This window comes from Neophocaena asiaeorientalis, unplaced genomic scaffold, assembly GCF_003031525.2.
Source record: "Neophocaena asiaeorientalis asiaeorientalis breed wild unplaced genomic scaffold, Neophocaena_asiaeorientalis_V1.1 scaffold230, whole genome shotgun sequence".
In the NCBI taxonomy this organism is placed as follows: Eukaryota; Metazoa; Chordata; class Mammalia; order Artiodactyla; family Phocoenidae; genus Neophocaena; species Neophocaena asiaeorientalis.
In genome coordinates, this window is record NW_020175186.1 from 8,212,548 (window position 1) to 8,234,462 (window position 21,915).

At 34.8% G+C, this 21,915-nt stretch overlaps 1 protein-coding gene across 3 annotated transcripts in view; it reads left to right on the forward strand.

Moving 5' to 3' along the window:
- Positions 1 to 2,221: 2,221 nt before the first annotated feature.
- The window catches only part of METTL15 (methyltransferase 15, mitochondrial 12S rRNA N4-cytidine), a 192,958-nt gene continuing 173,264 nt past the window's right edge, over positions 2,222 to 21,915 (forward strand). For 2 of the 3 annotated variants that reach the window (XM_024764741.1, XM_024764743.1), the window contains exons 1-3: positions 2,222 to 2,345; positions 4,411 to 4,459; positions 5,348 to 5,625. In XM_024764741.1, coding sequence (XP_024620509.1) covers positions 5,365 to 5,625 — 261 coding nt within the window. In that variant the 5' untranslated portion in view covers positions 2,222 to 2,345; positions 4,411 to 4,459; positions 5,348 to 5,364. The remainder of the gene's footprint in view (positions 2,346 to 4,410; positions 4,460 to 5,347; positions 5,626 to 21,915) is intronic. The other variant, XM_024764742.1, reaches the window with a different exon arrangement.

Consider the following 21,915-nt stretch of genomic DNA (forward strand, 5'->3'; position numbering starts at 1 on the left):
CGATTCAAATTCAGCCACGAGATTCAAACCCAAGCCAGCTTTCTCAGCGCCTAGTTTCATTGGCTGCCGTCTTCGTGACGTCATCACGCCGGACGTGGCCGTGGCGCGCTGCAGTTTGGCGCCCGGCGTCTCAGCGGCCCCTTGCAGTGGAAGGTACCTTGCTCCGTGTCACCGTGGCAACTCGCACGGCAGTTTCCGGAGGCGTTGGCCGAGGTGGGCGGGGCTAGGCCGGAGCTGCCACCTGGGATCTTCAGGCAGCCTTCAGACCGTGGGCGCGGGCTCCGGTCCCAGGGTTCTGGGTGTGAGTGAGACGGGTGCGGGCGGGGGTTGGCGGTGCTCTCTGCTGGGGGAGAGGCGGAGCCTGTTGGGTGTGGATTAATGGGTTCTGGGTGTTTGTTTTCTCCTTTTCGCTATTGAGTAGTGAGGCCTCCAAGACACAGGTCCCATAATCTGGAAGGTATAGGGACCTGTTCGCTCCAACCACTTTCAGTTGGACCGAACTGGGGTCAATTCGCCTCAGTTAATTGAAAGTTCAGGACTTTGGCTTGAGGCCCCAGGCTTCATTTCTCAGGAACCCCAGACCTACTCCCTTAGTGCTGACTCTGAAACTATTTGTTGTACGGCTGGTTTTTACATTTCTTTCTAATGATGGCATTATAAAATAAATTCATTTAAATTTATTGGCTTAGTTCATTATTGGATGCAATGGGCTTTTAAGCCTGGGTTGTAGGTAGTATTTTAGAATGTACACTTTAAAAAGAAAAAAATACCTGGAAATAAATGGAAAATGTGTTCGCTAAGAGAATTCATCTTTTATTTATCAGGATATTTTTAGTAGTATGATCTGAATTTTATTGTTGTTCTTTATGTTACTATTGTTGTATCCATTCATTCAGCAGTTATTGATTGTAGATTTTAAGGACATAATAGCACACAATTGAGTCAAAATCCCTGCACTCTCAGAGCTTATGCTCTAGTGATTCAGCAACACCATATATACAGGATGGCACAACACCAAATGCAGAGTATTATAAGTGAAACAATGTAGGGGAAACGCTCATATTATAGACATTTATTTCCTATTGAAAATCAGAAACACTATGTATTGTATATGATACATATTATAAGATTCTTTCTGAACACTGGATAGAGCATCAATAAAGCTACTAATTGCTGGCTGTATTACATATATCTTAGCTAATGAGACAGTGATTTGTATGGTGCTGGGTTTGGTAATAAAATTGAGAAGCCTTTTAATTTTATTTCAATATGCACTCTATAGTACTTTACCTTTGATGTCCTGGACATTTATTAATTTTATATATGTTATCTGGTCACTTAATTTTCGTAACAGTCCATGAGATGTAGATACTATTCATTTTACTGAAGAGAAAACTGAAGTTTTCAGAAAATCTCTAAAGGAAAATATTTCTGTTGAAGGGTACAACCCAGCGAATTCGGAATGGAGTCATTTGTTTCTGAAATACTTTCTAGATTAAGTGATATTAAGATGCTATCTTAATGTAGTCTGAAAATAGGCATATATTACCAATTTCTTGTAAAGGTGCACTGATCATTGGTGAATAAGTAGAAGTGTTTCAATTTCGTCGTTTTTGATACCCACATTGTATAAGGCTGACTAGTCTCACAGGTGTTTCCACACCTAATCTAAATGCTTATTTTACATTTAACTTTAAATTCTGCCTTACACTTGCCATTTAACAGTGTTCAGATTTTGAAGTCCATATTTTTAAGGAATTGTAGATTTACTATGCCAGCTGGCTTCTCTTTAGTTTGGCAAGACATTAAGGCGTACAACAGAAAGGACAAGAAATTGGCGTATTTTGTAACGAAATGAAGGGAAAAGAACCAAAACTTTCCAAACACGTAGTGCTAAGGAGACAGAAATTCCCACCTTTTGTTAGAAATTAGAGTATACTAACGTTATTTAAAACAGAAATTTAACATCGATTCAGAGTAAACTGAAAAGAGTGGAGAGAAGGATAAAATGGAAAGTGAGATTTGAAGTTTCATTAGACATTAAAAAAAAAAGTAAAAGTGAATTTCAACCTGGTAATGCTAGGGACTTAAATCCCGCACCTCCCCCAGGAGCACCATTTGGAACCCCGAGCTCCTGGGGCCCTTTGGCAGCTGGGGCCTGGAAGCAGCGGAACCAAAGGCAGACGGTCCTCTGTTGCTGGGGCGGACGTGGGCCCAATCTGTCCGTTCTCGCAAGTTTCCCCCAGGGCTGGGACTTGTGCGGGAGGCAAATTCAGGTTCTCTGTCACCGTAGTGGTCGTCGCAGGCCCGAATTAGAGGCCAACTGAGAAATCTTCGTGCCTCAGGTGAGGGGAAGGTGGCCGAGTCCCGGGAGCTCTTTTGGAGCCCCCCCACTCACCTTTGGGGGAACTTCTAGGGGTTGCCGGATTCACCCAGCACAGAGGAAACTCGCGCCTCTGCTCTCCCGCTTCCTCTCAACACTCATTCGTCCTGAGTTCAGAAGTTTCTAAACAGTTTCTCTTGTCAGAGTGTAATCTTTACGCAGAAGAATGGATTCTAACTTATTCTTTAGGACCTCTTTCACTTTCTCTGTGTTCGGGTGCCAGCCTCCAGGTCGAATTTTTGGCCTTAGGAATTAAATTTCCGAAGGGTGTTCTCTGCAGGGGGAGCTGACTGCAATGACGGTAATTGGTAGCTCCGTTGAGTAAGTAGTTTTCAAAGGTATCGCTCACCTTTGTGTTCCCACATTTAAAAGAGTAACCTGGCTAATTCCGTGGTCTCAGTTTAAATTGAATTTTGCTGGCAGAGAAAAGTTAAATGGCTTGCCTAGGAAACCACAGAGTTGGCTGTAGAGTTTAGGTTTCCTGATATCCTGCTTCTTTTCTGTGAACAGAGGGAAGTTAAACTATCTTAAATCGTCTAGGGGGGCTAGTTCTTAGCAGACTGTGGAAGTGCTCTGGGTTATCTGGTGGGATATGGGGCTGCAGAAGAGAGGGAAGGAACTCCCTTTAGAATTTACCCTCTTCCATTTTTAGGGAGGTATTCAAAGACACAACCAAAAAGGAAGATTAATTATTGAGTCTTTTTCTCCATGTTTACCCACATTAGTAGCCAATTAGTGTATACTAAAATCTAGAGGCTTTGTACCTTGAATATATTTGAGTAAATACAAAGAAACTGAATGCAGAAGAAAATTAAGCGCTGTTGAAAGAAGCATTTTTTTCTACCCTATTTGCTTTTTCCTGTGTGGTTCTGATTCTGATATTGGAGTTGATGGGCTTTTTATTTGTTTGTTCGCTTGTTTTTTTAAAAAAATCAAAATCTGAACATACAGTATAGATTGTTTACATATATTGGATAGGCAAAAGAATCGAATAAGTTATTGGTTGTATTGTTTAAATACTCCATATTCCACTATTTAGGGCTGTACATCGTTCTTGTGTCCTCTGTTGGGTGCCCCACAGTATACTGTATTTCCAAGTGGAGTAGGACCAAGCAATAACATATTGGCTCCTTAAAAAAAATGAATCTAATTCATGGAATACTGCAAATACCTAGTCATAGTGTAATTAAAGTGTACCATTCAATTACATGAGTGTATCAAATAGAGCCAGTGGGCTGTGTTTATAGCATATAGGTTAAGAGAAAAAGTTCTGGGGATAGAATGCTGATGTTACAGTTCTAGCTTTATGGCTCTCCAGCTTTGTGCCTTTTCAGCAAATTACTTTTCTGTTTTCCTCATCTGCAACATGGAAATAATAATAGTACCTACCTTTAAGAGTTGGGGTAAGGATTGAATGAGTTTGTACATGTAGTGTGCTTAGAATAGTAAGTGGTACTTAGTAAGTGCTCAATAAATGTTAGCTTTTATTTTGAAATATGTTAGAAATGCTAAGTTAGAGCATAGCTTTTATTTTGAAATATGTTAGAAATGCTAAGCTATTAGAGCATAGTTTGGCTTACTTTTGTAAACTTTCTGGAAAACATAAGGCATAATTCATAATTTGGCTAATTTGTTATTGCTGAGCATCCAAAATCTTACTTAAAACACTCATTAAAATTTTTTTTTTGCCATATTTTTTCTGTGTCAGATTTACAACATAATTCTGTGAATTACGTCTTTGGTATCCTCAAGGTTACATCTTACTGATATTATATTGATACAATATCAAATATGTATTTTTATTTATTTTCCAGTCATTACATGTGATTGACTTTTCAACATTATTCTTCATTTTCTAATGCAAAAGGAAGGGAAGGCATATTTAATCAAGATTTATGTTTCTTAAATATTTTGAGAATGTGGTTTTTGGTAGGGTCAGTGAGACAAGTAAAATTTTCTAAAGCAAGTTTAATTCTATAGAATCTGGAATTTATCCATCCATTCTTTTATATTTTTCTTTTTTCCAGAAAACACGTATTAAGCGCCTAGTGTGCATCTGATTTCGTGGATATAAAGGTGTGGTTCTTACTTTTAAATAACTCATAATCCATGAGGAAGGAAAAGAGTAGTGTTAAATTGTTATTTACTTTAATAATATCAAAAATGTTGCTTACATCCAAATGGGTAAAGAACGTAATGTTTTCAAAAGGTATTCTGTTAATACATTTCATAAATTACTTTTTTCCTCTCCATTTTAAAGAATTACAGATTACAGAATAAAATGGAGCAAGTGAGAGAAAGCAAAGGAATGTATCAGTTATTTACTTGCTTTTTTGGGGGCATGGGGCAGGGAGCAGATAATTAAAATGATATGAAGTGCCAAAGTGTGTTCAGTGGAGTGTTTATAAAGTTATAGTTTAAAATGATATGTATTTCACTGATACAAGCCATGGTGAGATGATTTCGTCAGAGCATATCCATGACAAATCTGTAAGATTTTCATAGACTGATAACCTTTTCTTTTTGGTTGTACATGCATAGTCTTTTTTCAGGGACAATTTTTCAAACAAAGTTAAATTGAAAATGAAGATTTAGCATTATGAGAAAAACAATTAGAAGACCTTGAAATAAAAGACCATGTGAACCTAAAATAAAATAATGTTTTTAATCCCTTTCAGAAAAATGATGACTGATTAATCAATATTCACATCTCTGATGGTTAAAACATTAATGGTCTCAGAGCTTATCAGGCCCACATTAAAAATTGTATTTTCAGATAGTTTCTGGGGTTCTCTTGGGTTCCATGCTTTGCATAAGGAGGGTAGTTACCTTCACTTGTCTGAGATGATGAGTTTTACATATTTTTCCTGTGTTAAATATTTCATACTAATTTGCTTTCCCCCAAGTATTATAACATTCTTTTGAAAAAAGCCAACAATCATGATATTTAAATTTTTTTTCTAGATTTGTTGATCTACAGAATGCTTCAATACCCATATTTTTGTAGAATCTATAAAAAATTTCTTTCGTGCTGGTTGGAATCTGGCATATTTAATTTGGGTGTCTGGCCAAAAAAGATACATGCTACAGCAGAAAGATATAATGAATATGAAGCCCAGGAGCAAACAGATCAAACTGGAGCTCAGGAGTTACAAGGCAGAGATTCTGAAGTGATGACTAAATTACATATTCCAGTGATGGTGGATGAAGTTGTTCGTTGTTTGGCACCACAAAAAAGGCAGGTAAGTTTTATATTTTCTAACACTTTTTAACTGAGATATGATTCACTTAATATTCACAATTTTAAGGTGTACAATTCAGTGTTTTTTAGTATATTCATGAGCTTATGCAATTATCACCACTGTCTAATGCAAGAACATTTTTATCATCTCACTAGGAAACCCCATACCCATTAGCATTCACTCCCCATTGACCCCCTTCTTACCCCTGACAACCACTAATCTATTTTTTGTTTATATGGATTTGTCTAATCTGGACATTTCATATCAATGAATTCATACAATATGCGGTCTTTTCCGCCTGCCTTCTTTTACTTAGCATGTTTTCAGTATTTATCCACATTTTAGCGTTTGTCAGTACTTCGTTTCTTTTTATTCCTGAATCATTCCGTTGTATGGATACGACTTTTATTTTTTTTTATCCATTCATCAATTGATGAGATTTATGTTTCCACATTTGGACCACTCTGAGTAATGCTGCTATGAACATCATGTACAAGTTTTTGTGTGGACAGGTATTCAGTTCTCTTGGGCATGTATCTAGGAGTGGAATTACTGGGTCATATGGTAACTTTTTGCCTAACTTTTTGAGAATCTGCTAAGCTGTTTTCCAGAATTGATTAGTTTTGTCAAATAACAGTTTTAAAAGGAAAAGAACATCATTCCAGCTATGTGGTTAGGGTATGAAAACTGAATTCTAGTATAGCTTCTTGAGAATTTTCGTATCTTTTTAGGAATGACTGAAGACAAAGATAAAAATCTAAATTCCTGTCCCCTGTTTTCTTAGGCTTAGTTTTCCGCTACCTTTCTGTCTTACTGAGAGTTCTCCAGAGATACAGGACCAACAGAATATGTGTGTGTGTCTGTGTGTGTGGTGGGGGGGTGTATGGTGTATGTGTGTATAAAGAGAGAGAGAAAGAGAGATTGTTTGATTGATTTTAAGGAATTAACTCACGTGATTATAGAGGGTTGGTAAATTCAGGATCTGCACGGTAGGCTGGTAGGCCGGAGACCCAGGTAAGATTTCCAGGTTGAGTCCAAAGGCAGTTGGCTGGCAGAATTCCTCCTTGTGCTAGGGAGGTCAGTGTTTGTTCTATTAAGGCTTTCTAGTGATTAGATGAGACCCACCCATTATATGGAGGGTAATCTGCTTTACTCAGTCCAGCAATTTAAATGTTAATTCTTATCTAAAAAATACCTTCACAGAAACATCCAGAGTAATGTATGACCAAATATCTGGGCACTATGGCTCAGCCAAGTTGACATATAAAATTATCCATCATACTTGCCTTATTTATAGTGTTGCTAACATGATTGTATAAGGTCTTAGGTATGAAAATCTTTAAAATCTATAAAAAGTTCACAAAAATGTTAGGTGATACAATATCCAAAAAGAAAAAAACTAGTCTTTCTGAAAATTAATCACATTTACCAAAGGAAAAGAAATCTTTATCATTGTAAATTTTCATTAAATGTCTGCTTATAACTTTATGCTGATAGTAATTAGCATATTGACTTCCAAACTATGATCTCTTATTCTAGAAGCTACTATTATTACCTAAATCAGTTATATTCATTTTTAAAGCCATTCTTTGTTTCTTTTCCCAACATATAGTGGCTTAGTAGTTAAGAGCAAAGATTCTATAACAAGACTGTGTAGGTTTGAACCCATTGTCTAGTACGCATGTGTGTGTGAACACATACACACAGCCCTTAAAAAGCCATCAGTGATAGGACTTAGGTTGCTTTATCATAAAAAATATTCTGTTTACCTTGTCCTCAGGCAGTATATATATAATGAAATAAACCCAGTATTCTTTTTTTTTTTTTTTGTGGTACGGGGGCCTCTCACTGTTGTGGCCTCTCCCGTTGCGGAGCACAGGCTCCGGACGCGCAGGCTCAGCGGCCATGGCTCACGGGCCTAGCCACTCCGCTGCATGTGGGATCTTCTTGGACCGGGGCACGAACCCATGTCCCCTGCATCGGCAGGCGGACTCTCAACCACTGCGCCATCAGGGAAGCCCCAAACCCAGTATTCTTAAATGAGATTATGTGTTTAAAGTATCTGGCTAAATGCTGTCACATAGTAGGGACTCCAAAATATACATGAAAATGTAAGTTAAAAAATTAAATTGGATAAAACTTCCTGTTAAGTATGACTTCATCAAAATGAAATTCTCTTCATTTCCTTTAAAGATTCATAAGGCAAGGATAGTAATTAAAACTCATACCAAAATGTGAGTTTTAAAATGTATGTATAACTATATATATTTGAGATATATATGAGAGGGGAGGGGCAGTTAGTAAAAATGTGAAACTGGATTTGATGGCTTGAATTTGATCTCTGGAACCAGAAACCAAATTCATTGTATAAATTTGCTGAACCCTAGTAGCAAAAACCAAATGTTTATTTTGCAATAACCCATGAAGTAGAAAAACAACCAAACAAAAACAAACCTGGCTAAGTCTCCTCCTAATTCAGTACTGGATCTGCCTTTTTTTTAAAAACCAAGTGGGATAAAATTAGGCGATTCTACAACTTGACCTACCCTGCTGTTTCATTCTGTTCAAGTTTGTGACAATTGTAATGTTGGTTTATTTTGACATTTCCATTGTTCTGATTTGAGTTGGGTTTTCTAGTAACTTTTTATAGAAAGTTTAATTTTATGAATGTTATTTATGAGAAATTTAATGTGAGGTACACTTATAGAGACAATGTTATTTCTTACCATTTCTACTGTCTGGCAGACAGCTTTATTCACTATTCCCTTAATCTTCAAGTAATAAAGAACTACTGACAGTCCTTGGACAGGAAAGATCTTCATTTCTTCCAGAACCCATTATTTGCTGCTTTTCTTCCTGAGCCTTTTCTCCAAAATTATTTTCCTTTGCAAACTATGAGTCATACATTCACTTGTATCAATCACCTACTTAATTACTGTTTTTCACATCACCTTCAATGATAAATTTACAAATGAAACTTTGATCATAACAGGAACTTTAAATATAGTTTTGAGTGAGGCCTCGGTCATTTGATAATTATTCCCTTTTCTTTAATATTTAAAAGATGTTTACTTAAAGAAATAATTGATTTTGGTAATTTCTTCTGCATCATAGCCAATTCACTACACATTAACTTAGTTTTGCAAATACATGCAAAATATTTATGAATTTGAATTAAAAGAATAAAATTCCTCTTCCTCTTCCTTGGGAGGTACAGAAGGAATTAAATAAATTATAATTCTTCTCCTTGCCCCATTTTCATTATTTCATAGTCTGGGTGAATAATTTTTGTAAGAAAGTATTACTTGTTCTAAAGACATTTTTCTTGCTCCTGAGGATGTTTTGGTGTAAGCTACCTTGGTCAGTTTTTTATTCCTTATTTCTGAAAGCTGGAGAAAATATGCATGATCCTGTCTAGTTGAAAATGATAACAGTTTGAAGGTTATAGGAGTCTTGGTATTCTTTGCCCAGTAGTATTGCTAATGTAGCTTGGTGCCTTAGAGTTTCTATAGGAGTGATAAGTTATGAGGGACATGATGGTCATGCAAGGACTAGTACCAGTAGATGTGTAATTTCATATAACTAACTTATCATGCCTCTGCCTCAGATTTCTCATCTGTAAAATGAAGAAATACAACCTATCTCATATGGTCATTGTAAGGGTTAAATGAGTTCATTTATGTAAATTGCTTAGAATGATATCTTCTGAGTAGTATGAGCTCAATAAACATTATCTGATACTATTATGGGGATTAGGAAGGTCAGCATTGGTAGCTAGATACAATAAAATTCAGGAGAAAAATGCCAGGAGGCAGCAAAGGTGGAAATAAAAGTTCCAGCAAAGGTGGAACCAACGTGTTTGGAACTGAAAAAGTACCGTTTCTTTTGCCTGAACCATTCTTCACGTCTTGAGTTAAATTTCACTTTCTCAGGGAAGCTTTTCTGGAGCCTACAGAGGAGGGCGGTCTCCTGATTAATACATTCATGGAGTTATATACTTTTCTTTCATAGTACTTATAATAGTTTATAATTATAATTTTTAAATGAGATTATTTATTCAGTGGACATCTCTCCTAGCAGACTGCCCTCCATGAAAGTCATGGACATCTTTATCTTGTCTACCATTGTATCATTATATCTTCAGGGCCTAGCATAAGGACTGTAACATGGTGGCTTTGTAATGATTTTTAAGGGAATGAATAAAAGTCAGAGTAAACTGGAGGACAGATGTGAGGCACAGATAAAAGGAATGTCCCTCGGGTATTATGGTAGCTTCTCAGGCTCAAGACTTATATGATTCCAGCCTCAGTGTGGCAGGCCCAGTCTGATGAAGTAACTGGAGAAATCTGGGGAAGGAACAGATATGAGGACTGAGAAAATGAGTTGGTACCTAACTGATGCAAAATAGATTGTGATAAATGTCAGGCTAAGGTTATAAGGTTGGGTTTCTAAATATTCAAAATAAGTATTTAATCTATTTTGATAGTCTAACATTTAACATTAATTTCATCATTACTTGATTTACCAAAGCTGTCGTGGTACAAGATATGATAATTTTCTTTCTAAAAAACGCCCTATGCTCTATATAATGGATTTTTCTTAACATCAATTGCAGTATTTCACTTGTTTTACTTTAAATCCTTTATAATCTTTAAACAGAGAGTGAACATCAAAGAGAAAATCCTGGAACTATAGGTTTACTGTCTTTAAATATTAAACGCTGATCGATAACAGAAAGGAGCAGTTTATTTTGTTTAACCTCAAATTATTGAAAAAGTTAGGAACTTTTATATGAGACAGGACCTGTGCTATAGCACATGTAGGGAGATGCATTATTTTCCTAAAGAAAGAACTATTAAATTTCAGATAGAATGGGCTGTGTCAAGATGCAGTGTCCTCTCCTTTATTTTTTAACATATAGCTTTCTTGGAAGCAAATTTTTATTTTACACTTCTTTCTACCATTGTTTATTTGAAAAATGTTTCTGTTTTAAAGCATTGTGTAGCTAGTTAAGTGACCTATGTATCAAAATACCTTCAGGAATGTGATATTTCCAGTGTTGTACTGGTAAATATGTAACACCTGGTGTGTGGATCAGGGTGGGGTACGGATTTAAAAAAAACCAAAAACCTTGATTTATTTTGTTTGCAGATTCCCATGAAATACAAATTCCTACAATGCACAATTCAAGCTACTAATCTGGTGTCACTGAATGTAGCATTAGGAAGAAATATGTACAGTTGGCTCTCTCTAGCTAGTGTGAATAACACTGGATAGGACCCTCATGGTTGTTGCCATTAGGTATCTGTAGATTATATAATGGCAAAAATTTTTGCCTGACAATTCTGAAAATTAGTACAGTCTGTAAATTTTTCCCTTAGCTTATTTGACATTCCCTCATTAAGACTTATATTTTATGTTTCTCCTGGAAGGTACCATGGTGTAGCCATAGAATACTGTTCTCATCTACTTTTTAACAGTGGTATTCTTTTTTTCTCTCTCTAATAAACAATCCATCCCAAATATAAAACAGGTTAAAAATGGTATTGTATAGTATGAATTTGTTTATGTAATTTACTTGTTATCAAGTCCATTATGCATTATGTAACAGTGAGACATTTTGTTGGGTGCAGAAACTTTGAAATCAACATCAGTGTCTTTTTTTTTTTTGCACAGTTTGGATTCACACAGGTAAATAAATAATAAAAATGTAACTGTTTTGTAAACAGTTTTCCTGGAATCTCACCTTAATTTTTAATTAAGTAGAAGTAGTAAGAGAATTTTAATTAAATCAAAAAGACCATTTTAGTAATAAAATATTAATTAAAGGTTCAGTACAGCAATAAGATAAAGCAATTATAAATATTTATGCACCTAATGTCAGACCATCAAAATAAATGAAGCAAAAACTGACAGAATTGAAGGGAGAAAGAGACAGTGCTACAATAATAGAGACTTCAATGCCCCACTCACAATAGTCTATAGAACAAGCAGACAGAATATAAATAAGGAAATAGAGGACTTAACACAATAAACCAACTAGATCTAACATTTACAGAACACTCTACCCAATATCAACAGCATACACGTCTCAAGTGCACATGGGATATTTTCCAGGATAAACCATATGTTAAGCTATAAATTCAGTCTCAATAGATTTTAAAAGACAGATATCATTTAAAGTATCTTCTCCAGTAGCAATGGGATGAAGTTAGAAATCAATAACAGAACAAAATCTGGAAAATTCATGAATTTGTGGAAATTAAACAACCCACTCTTAAACAACCAATGGATCAAAGAAATCACAAGGGAAATTAGAAAATACTTAGAGATGAATGAAAACAAAACCACAATATACCAGAACTGAAGGCACACAGTAAAAGAAGTGCTAAGGGAGAAATTTATAACTATAAATGCTTAGATTAAAAAAAACAAGAAAGTTCTCAAATCAGCAACCTAGCTTTACAACTTAAGCAACTAGGAAAAGAAGAATAATGAAACCCAAAGAAAAACAATGAAGAAAATCAATGGAACCAAATTGAAGGGACCAACAAAGTTGACAATCTTAGCTGGAAGGTCTAAGAGAAAAAGAGAGAAGACTCAAATTACTAAACTGAAAATGGGGACATAACCACCAGTTCTACAGAAATAGAAAGGATTATATAAGAGTACTATGAACAGTTGTATGCCAACAAATTGGGTAACCTAGATTAATTGGATAAATTCCTAGAAACCACAGAAGCTACCAAGAGTAAATCATGAAGAAATAGAAAATCTGAATAGACCTATAACTAGAAAGGAGATTGAATCAGTAATCAAAAAATCTCTTGACAAAGGAAAGCCCCAGACCTGATGGCTTCACTGGTGAATTCTACTAAACATTCAAAGAAGAATTAATATTAACCCTTCTCAGACTTTTCTAAAAAACTAAAGAGGAGGAGATACTTTCTAACATCCTATGAGGCCAGCATTTTCTTGATACCAAAGCCGGACAAAGACACTACAAGAAAAGAAAACTACAGACCAATATCCCTTATAAACACTGACACAAAAATCCTCAATAAATACTAGCAAACAGAATTCAGCATCACATTGATAGAATTATACAGCATGACCAAGTAGGATTTATTCCTGGAATGCAAGGATGGTTCAACATACAAAAATCAATTGGTGTAATATGCCACATCAACAAAATGAAGGGAAAAAAAACATGTAATCATCTTAATCAGTGCAGAAAAAACGTTTTACAAAATTTAACACCTTTTCATGATAAAAACACTCAACAAACTAGAATAGAAGGAAACTACCTCAACCTAATAAAAGCCTTACATGGAAAAACTCACAGTAAATATCATACGCTGTGAAAGACTGAAAGTGTTTTCCCTAAGATCAAGAACAAGGCAGTGATGTCCACTTTCACCAATTCTGTTCAACATACTACTAGAAGTTCTAGCTGGAGCAGTTAGTCAAGAAAAAGAAGAAAATGGCATCCATATTGGAAAGGAAGAAGTAATATTATCTGTGCAGATGATATGATCTTATATGTAGAAAACCCTATAGATCCCACACACAAACCCAATCCAAAACAAAACCTAAAGAACTTATAAATAAATTCAGTAAACTAGCAGGATACAAAGGCAGCACACAAAAATCACTACACATGAACAATCAACAATCTGAAAAGAAAATTATGATATAGTTCCATTTACAATAGCATTGAAAAGAATAAAATGCTTAGGAATAAACTTAAGCAAGGAGTTGAAAGACTGTACAATGAAATCCCCAAGACAGTTCTAAAAGAAATTAAAGAAGACATAAAAAAGATACACGCATCCTGTGTTCATGGATTTGAGTACTTAATATTGTTAAAAGGTCAATATTACCCAAAGCCGTCTACAGATTCAATGAAATTTGTTCCAAAATCCCAACGATGTTTTTTGTAGAAATAGCAAAATTCATCCTAAAATTCATTTGGAATCTAAAGGGACCCTGAATAGTCAAAACAGTCTTGAAAAAGAACAAACCTGGTGGAATCATGCTTCCTAATTTCAAAACATACTACAGAAGTACAGTAATCAAGAGTGTGGTACTGGCGTAAAATCAGACATACAAACCAATGGACTAGAAAAGAAAACCCAGAAATAAACCCTCGCATATATGGTCAAATGATTTTTGACAAGGGTGACAAGATCATTCAATGGGGAAAGGACAGTCTTTTTAACAAATGGTGCTGGGAAAACTGGATATCTACAGAGAGAAGAATGAAGTTGGGCTCTTATCTAATACTACATAAAAAATTTACTCTAAATGGATCAAAGACCTAAATACAACACCTAAAACTGTAACACTCTTAGAAGAAGACATAGAACAAAACTTTACAACATTGGATTTAGCAGTGATTTCTTGCATATAACACCAAAGGACACATAGCAAGAGACAAAAATAGATAAATTGTACTTCATGAAAATTTTAAAAATTTGTGCATGAAAAGACACTATTCACAGAGTTAAAAAGGTGACTCACAGAATGGGAGAAAATATTTGCAAATCATATATCTGATAAGGATTCAATATCCAGAATATATAGAGAACTTTTAAAACTCAACAACACAAACAATCTGATTCAAAAATGGGCAAAGAACTTGAACAGACATTTCTCCAAAGAAGATATACAAATGGCCAATAAGCACATGAAATTGATGCTCAAGATCACTAATCATTAGGGAAATACAAATCAAAACTATAATGGGATACCACCCCACACCCATTAGAATGCCTACTGTCAAAAAAATCAGAAAATAAATGTTGGTGAGGATGTGGAAAAATTGGAACTCTTGTGCACTGCTGGTGGGAATGCAGAATGATACAGATGCTGTGAAAAGCAGTATGGCAGTTCCTCAAAAAATTTAAAATAGAATATTACCATATGATCCAGCAATTCCACTTCGGGGTATATACTCAAAAGAATTGAAAGACAGGTCTTGAAGCAGTATTTGCACACCCATGTTCATAGCAGCATTATTCACAATACCTAGAGCATGGAATTAACCTAAATGTTCATTGATGGGTGAAGAAAGAAGAAAAATGTGGCCTATACATAAAATAGGGTATTATTCAGCCTTAAAAAGGAAGGGAATCCTGCAGTATGCTACAGCATGGATGAACTATGAAGACATTTTGCTAAGTGAATAAGCCAGTCATAAAAAGACACATAGTATATGATTCCACTTACACGAGGCATTTACTGTAGTCAAACTCATAGGCAGAAAGTAGAATGGTGGCTGCCAAGGGCTGTAGGGGAGGGGAATGGGGTGTGACTGTTTAATAGAAAAGATAAAATGAGATACGTAAATGGATGGTAGGCATGGTTGCACAACATTATGAATGTATTTAATACCTACCACTGAAAAATACACTTAAAAATGCTTAAGATGGTGGGTTTAAGTTATGTGTATTTTAGCATAATAAAAATTTGTTTTAAAAAAGAGCAAGTTACTGTTTTGAGAAAACACTTCTTTTTATATTAAATTATGGCTTCTAGAAATAGATGATTGTTTTATAATTATATGTCAACCTTCAAGTAAAATAAATATTGTTGCTTTTTTATTTTACTGTTGCAGATTCTGTATTTCTTGCAGATTTCTTCTATGTATACTTCTAAAATATGTCTTTAATATATATTTTAAAATCCCATTAGTATTGGATCTCATGATTAGCTTTGTGTTTATTATATGCAATATTTTATTAGTACCATATTTATTTAATATGTTATCTGATATTTCAGCTATTAGTAGCATTTATATGTAGCCTGCACTACCTGGTGATGTGATGAACATTTTACATACTGTTGTTAAGGTATTTAAAATCTTTCAGGGAGTCAACAGTAATAAACAAAACAATTAGACAATTAAATATTGAATTCTTATATCTGCTCATTTAATTATAATTTTTTATCACTCATTTTTTGTTGTAAAAACTACAGTTTATCAGCTCTAATGTGTATTAGTTAAACCCATCTTACTCAAAGTATCAAATATAGAAATTCCTCTTAAAAAAAAAAAAAAAGAATTCCTCTTAAGAGTTTTAGGGTGGGGCATATGGGAGTATGGATCCCAATGATAAATTTAGCATATTTTCTCTAATGGGAATGTATATATTTAATGCTATTTATAAAATGTTTGTTCATGTTATAAGAAATGTGAAAAATTGATGCAAAAATGAGTTTTTGGGTTATTTTTTCAAATTTTATTTGGCATATATAAAGAAATAAGGTCTTTAGGTAAATGAGCTACTCAATCATGCCCAAAATGTTAGTTTCTTTAACAGTTCTTTAGAGTTTTAGATACATCGTTTATAACTAAAAGAATAACTTGTTCATGCTTATTTTCCCTTAAAGATGTGGTACTATTTAAAATAGTTATTTTACAGTTATGTATTTTTATGCACATTTATTTAAATAAATATGTATAATTACATTAGTTTTCATATTGAAATCTTTAATAATTGCAGTGTACTTCTTGAATGTATATCCACCCTTTCTAGTAAGTTTAGTATCCATGAGAATATTCTTGCTTTTCTATCAGTGGCTTAATGCATTTTTATCCCTGTATATAATTATCTTCATTAGAATTTAGAAGCAGATTATAAAGGACATTGGATAAATAAGACCAATGACTTAATTGATTCTTTTGCCTATCCAATGTCTTTAAATTATCTTCTTATAATTTGGTCTTTTTTGTACCCCAGAAGATGAATCTTTCCTATATGTTTGCTATTCAAATATGAGAATTTAAGATTCTTTTTTTGTTTTAAATTTAACTTAAAAGGTAATTAGAAATTACAGTTTTTGGTTCAGCGATAATCCCCAAATATATGTGGTTCCATGGTTGCGAAAATGATCTTCCATTTCTAAATGTCAGACATAAGTACTGAACTTTAAAATTTATTTGAGCAGGAAGAAAACAAAGGTCCATTCTGTAAGGGAGGCTCAGAGAAAGAAAAAGGAGAAACAGGTGAGGTTTTTCTGTTCACAAAGCACATTTGCATGAGTCATTCTGAGTACTGGTTACTGTCTATTTAGGTCAGCACTAGTCCCTGATCAATAGTCTAATCATAGTTACTGCAAGAGGCTAGGTCCAGTGGTTTTTTTTCTAGGTCCCATATTATTTTTGTTAAAAGTGGTAGGAAGTGTACCTTGACCTTGTGAGCTCTAAGAACATTTTATTTTACTCTTCTTCCACTACCTTCTCTTCGTATAACAAACTACTTAGCTGTAAGTAGAATACTTAAAATGTTATTTTATAATAAACGAAGTTGCAAAGCTTTATGGTGACTCATCTTGTTGTAATCTGTGAACTCTCTTGCTCTAACTTTTTTTGTGGGTGCTAGTTTTTGTCTCCTTTGGGTGAAACAAATATTTATCAGAAGGTAATGTGCATTTAAAGATTTTATTTAATTTGATGAATGTTGTTTCAGAACGTATTTATATGCATTTTTATGGCTACTTAATTTTTCTTGTTCCCTATAAACTTTTCACTCGGTTTGCTTGAGTCTTTTTTTTTTTTTCTTTTGTGGTACGCGGGCCTCTCACTGTTGTGGCCTCTCCCGTTGCGGAGCACAGGCTCCAGACGCGCAGGCTCAGCGGCCATGGCTCACGGGCCCAGCCTCTCCGCGGCATGTGGGATCCTCCCGGACCGGGGCACGAATGCGTGTCCCCTGCATCGGCAGGCGGACTCTCAACCACTGCGCCACCAGGGAAGCCTGGTTTGCTTGAGTCTTTAATGTATGTGATATTATATTGCATTGTGTAATAATTTTAAGGATATATTTTATCCTTGTCATATTCATTTGCTCTGTGTGCTATACAGTATTTTTCTGTATTTATAATTACATTTCCAGAAAAAAGCCAATTCTTTCTTTTGTTGTATATTTTTTTCTTTTTGAAATGCAAAAGAAGTTAACTCAAAGAAAGGTATAGCATAAATTGACTAGAACCATCAAGTGACTGAGGCTTAGAGATGGAGATAAAGGGAAAGGGTGCTGTCAAGGGAAGGAAACTGTAAGAGGATGTTTTCAGGAAACAGTGTTAGTACTAAAAAGGGAGACAAACTTCATGAATTTCTATCTTCTCTATATATTTTCCCTTCATTTTCCAGCCTCCACGCTACCTTATGTCTCTTCTCTGTGGTTTTGATTTTACCTTCCTTTATAGCAGAAATCATGAAATAATTAAAGCAAATTCAGTCATTCATCCTTCCTCCCACTTTAGAAATGATCTTCAAAATGGTCTTATGAAGACTAACTTTTCCACTAGTACGGAATATTGTCACCAAGATGATTTCTTCTTTGAGTAATACATGTGAAACCAACATTTTTGAATAGAAAGGCTTGATTTTGCTCTAATTTAAAATGATCAAAGCAGCAAACTACCTTAATGAATGAGCATGAAGCCAACTTTTCTTGCAAAGGACTACTTTAGAGCTTAAATACAAAGTGAGATATTTCAGATGTTTCTAAGTGAGACATAGACAACTATGAGAGAGAAATGTTTTATACTGTTTTCTTGGTTTAATATTTTTGTAACATCTTGTTCATTATACAAACTGCTGAGATTTTTCTAAAGTTATTGTTTTCCCCTGAAGAGCCATTAGCTTAAATGCATGGTTAATAACATACAAAAAAAAATATTTTATTTCAGAATTTATTCAAAGTAAGTGTTAGAAATTCTTTGAGAAACTTATATTAGGGATATTGAGTCAGTTCTTTTTAATGTGACTATACCTTCTGAAAGCCTGGGGTGAGAAGTGGTGTTAGTGTCAAATTCTCCATTTCCTGTAAAATCTATTTATGGATTGACATAATTCTGATTCGATTATGCTGAAGGATAGAGGATAAAGGTAAACAAGTATCCAACTACAACTGACATTTTTTGCAATTTTTTTGTTTTCAGTGTGTTCTGGTCTGAATTTTTTTATTACATTCAAGGTAACTGACTTGACAGATTTGGTTTTATAATTACACATGGAAAAAAATTCAAAAAGTAATTGTTTTTTATAAATGATTAATGAATGAGTTTTATCATTCTGAAGATGTAACCATATAAATCAAAATGTTCTTTGTTCATGGCTAACTTAATAAGTATTTACTGACCATCCACTGGGTATGTCTTAGTCCATTTGGGCTGCTATAAGGAAATACCACCAAGTAGGTGGTAGTTTATAAACAACAGCAATTTATTTTTCACAGTCTATAGTTGTAAGTCCAGGATCATTGTGCCAGATGTTCTTGTGAAAGCCCTCTTCCTGTTTCATAGCAAGTGTCTTCTTGCTGTGTCTTCATATGGTGGAGCCTCTTTTATAAGGCACTAATCCCATTCGTGAGGACTCCATCCTCATGATTTAGGTACCTCATAAAGGCCCCCCTTCCTAGTACCATCATCTTTGGGGGTTAAGATTTCAGCATATGAACTTTGGGTGGATATGGACATTCAGTCTACCACAGGGTAAAAATTTTTCTTTCATTTTTGAAGAAACAAAGAATATGATCTGGCACCCACCAAAAATAGCTTAGAGTTTCCTGAAGGAGGTAAGGGAAAGGCAGCCTGAATGGCAGGATAAGTAACTAAACTATTAATATTGTTAACAGAACTAATAGTAAATAATAGGTCAAAGGTAATCTATTTTATGGATGCTCATTTTGCTGAGAGAGAGCAAACTCTAAGTTTATAACATATAATTACATCTACAAAGTAGAGAATTTTATGATATAAAAAGGCAGATATTCATTTACATTATGATATGAAAAGCAAGATACTAATTTGCATTTTAAATAAGATTCATTACAGCATTACTCTCTAGCTCATTATGTCAGTTTAGGATGTTAACTACAGTATTGCAGGTCTCTGATACTATTTACTTCCTGATTATGGGAGACCAAGAATTGACTAGTTAAATGAGAAAAACATTTTTAACACTTATGTGTGATTGTAAATTAGGATGATTGCATATTCCAGTTACTACTTTAAGTTCTATAAATGTTTTTATTCATTACTTTTGTTTTATATTGGTTTTTGGGTAAAAAGTCTTATAAATCTTTCCAAAGTATAACCTTACTTACCTTAGAGTCTACACATCTAAATTAAACTTTTTAAAATTGAGTTAAGGTTGTAATTTTGAATATCCGTTCTTTTCTGTTCTATGTAACAGTGATTTTCTAAGTGCCTTAATTTCTTCCTTCCCTAAATCCCTACATGGCTATATATTTCTGGGTGCATTTTTAATCTTTTCTGCTGGTGCTCATTTCTTAGTATGTTCACTTAGAGCAAGTTCATCACTACTAAATTTTCCAGTAGAGCTGATCTAAGCAAACTGGAGTTTCTAGGTGAAAGTAGATAGCACATCTGTTAAGTCAGAAAACCTGGAATAGTCATCCCTCAGATATCCACATGACTGCCTCCCTCACTTCTGGTCTTCATTCAAATGACACCTTTTTAGAGATATCATCCCTGGCCACCCTATTTAAAATTTCAACTACCATCCCACAATGTTTGATATCCCCTTTCCTTGCTTTTTTTCTTTATCCCTAATACTTATCAGTAACATGCTATATTTTTTCATTTTCCTCTTGCTTCTTTTTTTTTTTTTGCCGTATGCAGGCCTCTCACTGTTGTGGCCTCTCCCGTTGCAGAGCACAGGCTCCGGACACGCAGGCTCAGTGGCCGTGGCTCACGGGCCCAGCCGCTCCGCAGCATGTGGGATCTTCCCGAACCGGGGCACGAATGCGTGTCCCCTGCATCGGCAGGCGGACTCTCAACGACTGCGCCACCAGGGAAGCCCCATCTTGCTTCTTAATTATTGCCCCTCCCTCACACCCTCCCTCCATGGCATCCTGGAATTTAAGTTCCACAAAGCTTGGGTTTTTTTCTGTTTCTTTAGAACTGTGTCCTCAATGCTGAAGACAGTGACTGGCATCCAGAAAGTACTCTATAAATATTCGTTAAAATAATTATCAAAAGCAACAATGAAAAGAAAGGTACTGGTAAGAGAAACATTAAGAAGGTAGGTATGGCAAGTGATTGGGTGAAGTGAGGAAAGCTTTGGGAAATTGACATAAAAGACAATGAGCTGTTAGGTCTAAGTTTCTGTGTGAAAATGAGATCATTTCCTCATTTTTTCAATAAATATTTATTGAGCTTCTGTGTAACAGGTGCAGTGCTCTTGATGTTGGGGATACAATGTGGAGCAAAACTGGACATGATCTTAGCCTCTAAGGAGCTTATAATTTAGTGGAGGAGGCAGGCATTTATCAAATAATTATCAAGGTGAATGTGAAATTTCCACAGCTGTGAAGGAGAATACAGTCAGCCCTCCATATCTGCAGTTACACATCCATAGATTCAACTAACTGCAGATGGAAATATTCAGGAAAAAAATTCCAGCAAGTTCCAAAAATCAAAATTTGAATTTGCAGCTCACAGGCAACTATTTACAAAACATTTACATTGTGTTTACACCTATTTACATAGTATGTACATTGTATTAGGTATTCTAAGTAATCAAGGGATGATTTAAAGTATATGAGAGCATGGCTTAGGTTATATGAAAATACTACACTATTTTTTTCCCTTCAAGTTTTATTGAGATATAATTGACATACAGCACGATAAATTTAAGGTGTGTACTGTAATGATTTGATTTACCTACATCATGAAATGGTTACCACAGTAAGTTTAGTTACTATCCATCATCTCATATAGATACAAAATTGAAGAAATAGAAAAAAAAATTTTTTCCTTGAGATGAGAGCTCTTAGGATTTACTCTCTTAACAGCATTTATGTATAACATTCAGCAGTGTTAATTATATTTATCATGCTGTACATTACATCACTAGTACCTATTTATCTTATAACTGGAAGTTTGTACCTTTTGATTGCCTTCTTCCAGTTCCCCCTCCCCTACCCCACCTCTGGTGACCATAAGTCTGATCTCTTTTTCTATAAGTTTGTTTGTTTGCTTGTTTTTGAAGTATAATTGACCTTCAACACTATGTTAGTTCCTGTTATACAACATAGTGATTCAATATTTCTATACATTTCAAAATATCACCACAATAAATCTAGTTACTATCTCTCACCATACAAAGATATTACATTATTATTGATTATATTCCTATGCTGTACATTTCATCCCCATGACTCATTTATTTTGCAACTGGAAGTTTGTACCTCTTAATCTCCCTCATCTATTTCTCTCCTCCCTTGAGCCCCTTCCTCTCTGGCAACCACCTGTTTG